At 56.0% G+C, this 9,405-nt stretch overlaps 1 protein-coding gene across 1 annotated transcript; it reads left to right on the forward strand.

The window, feature by feature from the left end:
- The first annotated feature begins 843 nt into the window (after positions 1-843).
- MYORG (myogenesis regulating glycosidase (putative)) lies at positions 844-9,084 on the forward strand. The gene is made up of 2 exons (XM_030817564.1): positions 844-1,126; positions 4,971-9,084. The coding sequence occupies exon 2, from the start codon at positions 5,034-5,036 to the stop codon at positions 7,176-7,178; it is 2,145 nt and encodes a 714-aa protein (XP_030673424.1). The 5' UTR covers positions 844-1,126; positions 4,971-5,033; the 3' UTR covers positions 7,179-9,084.
- The last annotated feature ends 321 nt before the right edge of the window (positions 9,085-9,405 follow it).

Raw genomic sequence — 9,405 nt, forward strand, 5'->3', positions numbered from 1 at the left:
TCCCAGCTACTTGGGAGGTTGAGGCAGGAGAATTGCTTGAACCCGGGAGGCGGAGGTTGCAGTGAGCCGAGATCGTGCCATTGTACTCCAGCCTGGGCAACAAGAACGAAACTCAAAAATAAATAAATATAAAAATAAAAGAAAATAAAAGAAAAGCAATGAAACCTCAGAGTCTTGCCCAGCCCCCGGGGGAGAGGGGCATGGCCGGGCACGCCCACTTTCCCGCAGCTTGGGCATTTCTAACTAAAGGCTGTAACTTAGGAGGAGGGGCTGGACCCTATAAATAACTAGTCTGGGGTGGCGGTCTGGGAGGCGGGTGACGTTGCAAAACACCAAGCAGAAACCGGTCTTCTCAGTCCCTGACCTCGGACACTGCTGGTTTGGTCCGGTGGGAGCTGACAGCTTGGACTCCCGGCGGGCTGGAACTACAGCTCCCTCCGTGGGGCCCTTGATTGGAAGCACCCTGCACTGGGCGCTGAGATACTCGCGGAATTGCGCCACCACTTTTCCTATGGAAAACTGAGGGCTTGTGAGAGCGTTATACCGATATGGCCTCCACCTGCCCAAACAGGGAAGGAAGGAATTCCAGTGGCCAGCTCTGCTCCTTTACCCTGCAGCTCTCTCCCTCTCATCCTCATTCCAAACCTAGCCTAGAGGTGCAACAACCCCAACCTTCCGCAGCTGCTCCTTTCTGCAGAACTACATGTCCCAGCAGGCCTGGGGCCGAGCCCCGCCTGCTTGCGGGTTAGCAGTGACCCAGCAGGGGCGGGCCCGCCGGCGGGAGTCGGAGCCGCGGGGCGCAGGACTGAGCAAGCCTGAAATGCCAGGGGCAGAGCACAGAGCGGTGGGAGGAAGGTGGGGCTGAGGGGCGGGGCCACAGATCCGCCTGATAACCTGGGAGGAGGGGTCGAACGTCAAGGGCAGGGCTGGACTCTGAGGCCCCAGGCGAGACTTGATGACTGGGGCGTGGCCAAGGAACCCCAGGGCGGGGCCCGAGGAGGGGCTCAGCTGTGCCCTGCCAGACAGAGCCCCGCGCGGCGCGGCAGCAGCTTCACTCTGGTTCAAGCGCAGGGGATCGGCGGGAAGCTCCTTCACCCCCGCTTCTGCCGGGCTGTAACTGCAATGGGTGAGCCCAGCGGGAGGGCTGTGGGGGGTGGGGGGCTGCTGAAGGAGCACTATTCCTGAACTTTCGTTCCCACCGATGAATGGGTGGAGCGAGCCTGAACACCTGGGCCCATCCCACGGCCGCGATTCCCGTGGGGCGACACGTCCCTTGACCTCGGTCGGCCCCTTCGGACAGTATAGCCTTCGGGTGGGGTGCTGAGGGCGGCTGTGGAGTATTCCAGGCTGTGTAGGCAGTCACTCGATCCCCGCGGATCCCGTCGCCCGGACAGGAGAGGGAGATGGGCCGGATCGAGTTGCCTTTGACATTTCCATCCCCCCTGGGAACTGTGTCCAACTAACGATTCTATTTGGAATGGCCTCCCCTCAGTTGAGTCGGGCGGGGCCCTCCCCTTCAGACCAGACTAGCTGTGGCAGCCAAAACTGAGGTTGAGTGTCCAGTGGGGAGAGGCTCAGCAGGGGCAGAGCCCAGGGAGACCCGCCCTGCAGACTCCACCTGCTAGCACTAGCCTTGGGTTGACTAGATGGCGGAGGCGGCAGATTACAGAGGTCTCTGGCACCACTGTTAACACCGGAACCACAGACTTCCTCCCCCAAAGCCCCAGTACCAGATGCCATTAAAATTGCCCTCTTTGCTGCCCTCGTGGTGCTCGTGGTCCGCGTGGAGCAAGCAGCAGCACCAGCCCTTGGAAAGACAGGCCTCACCATGCCATGTCCATCTGACGGAAGCTGGTCCCACCAGCTCAGCCCCAGGGCTTCTTTCTGCTACTGCATTCAGGCAGCCAGGTCAGATCATTATCTCCCATCTCCTAAAACTTAACACTGCGGAGAGCTAGGCTGGGATTTTAGATCCAGGCAGCCTTGCTACCTGGCTAACTTCAGACAAGTTCGTTTTTCTGTTTGGGCCACGTTTCCTCATCTGTAAAATGGACACTGTAGCTATGTCTGCTGTTCCACATTGTTGATAGAACTGGATGCTGTGGTGGCATTTGGGACACTATCATGGTGTCTGGGGTGGGTGGGTGCCCAGACCTGTGGGCTTCTGTCTTTCATCAAAGAACTTCAGATCCCAGAAAATTAAGATTCTCAAAACATAACTGTTGGAAAGCGCTTTTGAATCCACCTTGGTGGCCTCTTCCTGCCTCCAGGGCTCATGAGATAGGCTGACTTCATATGAAAGTTTTGAGGATGAGGAAGTCTCTCTCCTCTTCAGATACTGACCCTCTCTCTCCTTATTTCCTTGGTGCCCAGAATAGGGCTTTGGTTATCTTGAATGAATGAATATAAACTCGCAGGTGTGATCTGAGCCACCTAAGGCCTTCTTTGGGTTCTGCTCAGCTTGAGGGCATCAGCTAAAGGCCACTGGCTGCATTTTCCAGGAGGTGTTTTCTAAGCTGTATCTATATAGGAACGGGGAGGAAAGCTAAGTCGTTGTAGACTGAGAGAAAGGGAATAAGAGTCTGTTCCAGACTAGCTAGGGCTGACAAGCTTAGGCAGCTGGGGGCAGAGGGCACTGAGAATGAGGCCCTGAGCTAGCACCGTGTGGGAAGTGCCTATGGGAGGAGCTGTGTATTGACATTTAGGATCAAATTCTGCTCCACACCTTGCATTCTTGCATGGGGGAGGTGAAAAACCTGAGTAGTTCCGGCATCTCCTTGGAAGTCCCTGGGGACTTAGAGACAGACACTGACATCTGGGAGGAGGCTAATTACTGTTTGCCGGTCTCCTTCTCTTCTTCCCCCGAGCTGCAGCAGTTGGGCAACCAACTGGCTGGCTGTGTGTATGCCCATGTGTGCACCTGGGTGGTGCTATTTCTTTGTTGGACTCTGCTCTGAAGCCTGGGACAGGAACGGTCAGTGGCCTTGAGTGGCAGAGTAGGACACACCTCTTCCCCTGAGCCTGTGTTTCCCTGTAGTCATATCTTTACTTTTTTTTTTTTTTTTTTTTTGAGATAGGGTCTCACTTTGTCACCTAGGCTGGAGTGCAGTGGCACAATCTCGGCTCACTGCAGCCTCGACCTCCTGGGCTCAAGTGATCCTCCCACCTCAGCCCCCCAAGTAGCACCAAGGGACTACAGGTGCACACCACCATGCCTGGCTTTTTTTTTTTTTTTTTTGTATTTTTGGTACAGACAGGGTTTCACCATGTTGCCCAGGCTGGTCTCAAACTCCTGAGCTCAAGCGATCTGCCCTCCTTGGCCTCCCAAAGTGCTAGGATTACAGGCATGAGCACCGTGCATGGCCTCATATCTGGATATTTAGCATATAGTGTGTCAAAGTTTATGTGTGTTAGTGGTAGTGGTGGGTGTCTGATCCCTGGAGAGCAGGTAGGTGGAGGAGGTGCATTGGCCCAAGCTAGGTGGGTGAAATCTCCTGAAGCAGGTGGCCTAAAGGATTTAGCTTGGGGAAGGAACGAGCTTGGTAATCACAAGATAGGCCTGGCTGGAAATGGAATCAGAACCATAGCTGAGAACACATCATGCCTCGAGCCTCCAATGCAAAGCAAACACTTTAAAGTTTCATCATGGAAGTAATGAGCAGCTCTCGAAGCTAGGGACAGATATGGCTTGATAAGTGCTTTAGAAAGATCACTATGGTTGCCGTGATCAGAAGGCACTGGTGAGAAAGAAGTTAGAGTCAGAGAGGCCCGTTGGGGGAAGCGTTCAGTAATACAGGGGAGAAGTGACAGTGCCCAAACTATGACAGAAACAGAACAGTGGGTGAAACAGAGCTAGGAAATAGCTGGCCCACAGATGTGGTGCCAGGAGCAAAGCAGGAAGGCAGGCAGGGAAATGGATGTGGTGATGGATGATGGCTGACAGCAGGGTGAGTTTGAGGGCAAAGAGAGGCAGATGTGAGAAACAACTGGCCCCCCATGCCAGGCTCCTGCCCCAGGCCCTAATGTCTGAACCCAACTCTACCTCCCTCCAACCCAGGCCCTGGGACTAAGTCTGGCTTTGGGTGTCTTCTTTAATCTCCAGACTTCATCAGGCTTTTGACTCAGGATAAAAGCACATTCTTGAGCTGTTCTCCCTTCCTCCCTCCTCTCCTGCTCTGGGGACAGGGAAGCTAGCCTACCGCCCTGTTAAAAGTCTCAAGGGGGACTGGGCGAGGTGGCTCACGCCTGTAATGCCAGCACTTCTGGAGGCTGAGGCAGGTGGATCACTTGAGGTCATGAGTTCGAAGCCAGCCTGACCAACATGGTGAAACCCTGTCTCTACCAAAAATACAAAAATTAGCTAAGTGTGGTGGTGTGCGCCTTTAATCCCAGCTACTCGGGAGGTTGAGGCAGGAGACGCGCTTGAACCCAAGAGGCAGAGGTTGCAGTGAGCTGAGATCATGCCACTGCACTCCAGTCTGGGTGACAGAGGGAGACTCCATTTCAAAAAAAAAAAAAAAGTCTCAAGGAGCTGGCTGGACAATCCCTTCTCCCACCCTGACCATCCACACCTCTAGGAGAGCAGGACTTTTCTAGTTCCTTCCCTGTCTCTTCAGCCCGAACGGCCCCATGTGTGATCCGGGGAGGCCTGGCTTATCCTGTGATCCTGGAAAGCTCCCTGACCCTCTCAGGGTTTGTTTCTCCACTAGGAAAATGAAGACGCGTGCCATCTCCCAGTCACATGCGCCGCCCCCCAGTCACAGAGTCCTAATTTGGACAAGCATTAGGTCCCATGAGAAAGGGTGGGTTAGGCACAGATTGTCCTGGTAAGGGTCTCACCTTTGCCACTCTTCAAGCCCTCAGGTTCCAGTATTCACCTTCCCAAAGTATACACCTCCTCTTAGCTTGCGGCAGCAAATGGGAATATCATGGGATGAGCTAGCTCAGTTCCATCTCTCTCCTCCTTTCAGAGCAGGGTGAGAGGAGCTCAGTCAGATGGCCCCACGGCCCGCTCCTTTCTTAGCAGCCCACTAATGCTCCAGAACCCTCAGGAGAAGAGCCAGGCCTACCTCCGCAGCCGCCGGCCTGGCTGCTACGCATACCGTCAGAACCCCGAGGCCATCGCAGCCGCAACTATGTACACCTTCCTGCCAGACAACTTCTCGCCTGCCAAGCCCAAGCCTTCCAAAGAGCTGAAGCCGTTGCTGGGCTCCGCGGTCCTGGGGCTGCTGCTTGTGCTGGCCGCGGTGGTGGCCTGGTGCTACTACAGCGTCTCCTTACGCAAGGCGGAACGACTTCGCGCAGAGCTGCTGGACCTGAAAGCTGGCGGCTTCTCCATCCGCAACCAGAAGGGAGAGCAGGTTTTCCGCCTGGCCTTCCGCTCCGGCGCGCTGGACCTCGACTCCTGCAGCCGCGATGGCGCCCTGCTGGGCTGCTCGCTCACGGCCGACGGGCGGCCGCTGCACTTCTTCATCCAGACTGTGCGGCCCAAGGACACGGTCATGTGCTATCGCGTGCGCTGGGAGGAGGCAGCGCCGGGCCGGGCCGTGGAGCACGCCATGTTCTTGGGAGACGCGGCGGCCCACTGGTATGGTGGCGCCGAGATGAGGACGCAACACTGGCCCATCCGCCTGGATGGCCAGCAGGAGCCCCAGCCGTTCGTCACCAGCGATGTCTACTCCTCCGACGCCGCGTTTGGGGGCATCCTCGAGCGCTACTGGCTATCTTCGCGCGCGGCCGCCATCAAAGTCAATGACTCAGTGCCCTTCCACCTGGGCTGGAACAGCACGGAGCGCTCGCTGCGGCTTCAGGCGCGCTACCACGACACGCCCTACAAGCCACCCGCCGGCCGCGCCGCAGCGCCAGAGCTGAGCTACCGAGTGTGCGTGGGCTCGGACGTCACCTCCATCCACAAGTACATGGTGCGCCGCTACTTCAACAAGCCTTCAAGGGTGCCAGCACCCGAGGCCTTCCGAGACCCCATTTGGTCCACGTGGGCGCTGTACGGGCGCGCCGTGGACCAGGACAAGGTGCTGCGTTTTGCCCAACAGATCCGCCAGCACCACTTCAACAGCAGCCACCTGGAAATCGACGACATGTACACACCTGCTTATGGCGACTTCGACTTCGATGAGGTCAAATTCCCCAACGCCAGCGACATGTTCCGCCGCCTCCGCGACGCCGGCTTCCACGTCACGCTCTGGGTGCACCCGTTTGTCAACTACAACTCGTCGCGCTTCGGCGAGGGCGTGGAGCGCGAGCTGTTCGTGCGCGAACCCACGGGCCGGTTACCCGCGCTGGTGCGCTGGTGGAACGGCATCGGCGCGGTGCTCGACTTCACGCACCCAAAGGCCCGCGACTGGTTTCAGGGACACCTGCGGCGGCTGCGCTCTCGCTACTCCGTGGCTTCCTTCAAGTTCGACGCGGGCGAGGTCAGCTACCTGCCGCGGGACTTCAGCACCTACCGGCCGCTGCCGGACCCCAGCGTCTGGAGCCGGCGCTACACTGAGATGGCGCTGCCCTTCTTCTCGCTGGCGGAGGTGCGCGTGGGCTACCAGTCACAGAACATCTCCTGCTTCTTCCGCCTGGTGGATCGCGACTCTGTGTGGGGCTACGACTTGGGGCTGCGCTCACTCATCCCCGCGGTGCTCACCGTCAGCATGCTGGGCTACCCATTCATCCTACCCGATATGGTGGGCGGCAACGCCGTGCCCCAGCGTACAGCCGGCGGCGATGTGCCCGAGCGCGAGCTCTACATTCGCTGGCTGGAAGTGGCCGCCTTTATGCCTGCCATGCAGTTCTCTATCCCGCCCTGGCGCTACGACGCGGAAGTGGTGGCCATCGCGCAGAAGTTTGCCGCCCTGCGGGCCTCGCTTGTGGCACCGCTGTTGCTTGAGCTGGCGGGCGAGGTCACCGACACGGGTGACCCTATCGTGCGCCCCCTTTGGTGGATTGCGCCCGGCGACGAGACAGCTCACCGCATCGACTCGCAATTCCTTATTGGGGACACGCTGCTTGTGGCCCCGGTGCTGGAGCCGGGCAAGCAGGAGCGCGACGTCTATTTGCCCGCCGGCAAGTGGCGCAGCTACAAGGGTGAGCTTTTCGACAAGACGCCGGTGCTGCTCACCGATTACCCGGTCGACCTGGATGAGATCGCCTACTTTACCTGGGCATCCTGACCCAGCCCAGGGCCCGGTAACTGCAAAGCCCCCAGCCTTCATGCAGACCTTGAACCCTGCGTCACACTCGCACCATGTACTCCCAGGAACCTCCACCTCTATACCACCCATTAAGTGGCTGCTGACTTAAATGTGCTGGAACCAGCTGCCGAAGGTGGGGCCTGGGGAGGGGGCACTGAAGCAATCTCCTGCTCCAACGCACAGTCCTTACTGTGCCCTTTCAACCCCCACACTCACACCAATCTGCAGAAACCTCTTCCCTGGGGTGGAAGCCAGAGAGCTTAGAGGAAAAAGGTCAGCTCTGTTCCTGTTATACATGGTTCGGGTTTAAAAGCACAAAGAGAAACCTTTCCATCCTGGCTTTCGTGGCCATCTTTGTCCATCTTAGGTGGGGACTTGATCTTATTTAAGGTCTCCAAATAGCCCCCACCACACTTAGAAAGTGTGCTTTCTTAGTGTTAGAAGCCAGGCCCTGAGTCCCCAGCACTCACCTGAACTGTGGCTGATTTGGTCCCAGTCCAGCTGGGGAGGTGTTTGGCTAACTGACAAGGAGGCAAGAGATCCCCTCTCAGGGAACAGGAGGACTGGGCTTAGCACAGGGCCGTCATCATGTTCCCTATTTGTGAACAGACTCCTAACACTGCAGTAACCCATTTGTGTACATACATGGGATCAGCCCTGGGCCAAATGTGCCTGATGGGAACAGACTTGCAGGGCCATGCAGGCCAGACTTTGTGCCTTAACTCAAGAGTGTGCGTGTGTGTGTGTGTGTGTGTGTGTGTGTGTGTGTGAGAGAGAGAAACACGCATCATGGGTCCGTGATCTATGAAATGAACACAACCTCTCTGAGGCTGGATAACCTGGAGGAAGGGGGCATGGAGCAAATGTGAGGCTCTGATTGCTAAGCCAGCCTCCTCCCAGGTGGTTTCCCCAGGACTCTAGTAGGAAATAAATAGCCCTTTCAAGATTCCTCAGCTGCCTCACCCCCTGCACATGTGCCTGGGGTGTGGCCTAGAAGGGAGTGATGTTCTTATCCCGGTGGTCTGTGCTTCTGAACACAGGCTACATGCACACACTGACAACTACCAATAAACAGACAGGGGAAGGTCTTTCATCTCAGCCATTTTCTCTTTTTTTTTTTTCCCTAAGATGGAGTCTTGCTCTGTCACCCAGGTCGGAGTGCAAGGGCACAATGAGCTTACTGCAACCCCCCCACCCCAGGTTCAAGCGATTCTCCTGCCTCAGCATCCCGAGTAGCCGAGATTACAGGCATGCATCACTATGCCTGGCTTTTTGTATTTTTTAGTAGAGATGGGTTTTCACCATGTTGGCCAGGCTAGTCTCGAACTCCTGACTTAGTGATCCACCCACCTTGGCCTCCCAAAGTGTTGGGATTACGGGCATGAGCCACCACGCCAGCCATTTTCTCTTTCTAAGAAGAGCAACCTCAGCCGGAGTGAGTTTTTTGTGACTTTGCAGCTGAGTCTGGGGAAAAGTGGCATGCCAGAGCGGGTCGGTGGGAAACGGGGTGAACTTTAGCTTCCATCAACAGCTCTGGTAGCAAAACCAGTCCCCTACCCCCTAGAGAATGCATCCGTTTCCCCACCTGATATGGTTTGGCTGTGTCCCCACCTAAAACTCATCTTGAATTGTAGCTCCCATAATTGCCATGTGTTGTGGGAAGGACCCAGTGGGAGATAATTGAAATATGGGGGCAGTTTCTGCCATACTCTTCTGGTGGTAGCGAATAGATCTCATGAGATTTGATGATTTTATAAGGGGTTTGCTTACTTCTCATTCTCTCTTGCCTGCCGCCACGTAAGACGTGCCTTTCTGTCATGCTTGTGAGGCCTCCCCAGCCACGTGGAGCTGTGAGTTCATTAAACCTCTTTTTCTTTGTAAATTACCCAGTCTTGGTTATGTCTTTATCAGCACTGTGAAAATGAACCTATACAGTAAATTGGTACCAGTAGAGTGGGGCGCTGCTGTAAATACCCGAAAATGTGGAAGCAACTTTGGAACTGGGTAACAGGCAGAGGTTGGAACAGTTTGGAGGGATCAGAAGACAGGAAAATGTGGGAAAGTTTGGGACTTCCTAGAGACTTGTTAAATGGCTTTGACCAAAATGCTGATAATGATTTGGACATGAAATCCAGGCTGAGTTGGTCTCAGGTAGCGATGAGGAACTTGTTTGGTACTGGAGTAAAGGTGACTCTTGCTATGTTTT

The sequence above is a fragment of the Nomascus leucogenys genome, chromosome 8 (assembly GCF_006542625.1).
Source record: "Nomascus leucogenys isolate Asia chromosome 8, Asia_NLE_v1, whole genome shotgun sequence".
Taxonomy (NCBI): Eukaryota; Metazoa; Chordata; class Mammalia; order Primates; family Hylobatidae; genus Nomascus; species Nomascus leucogenys.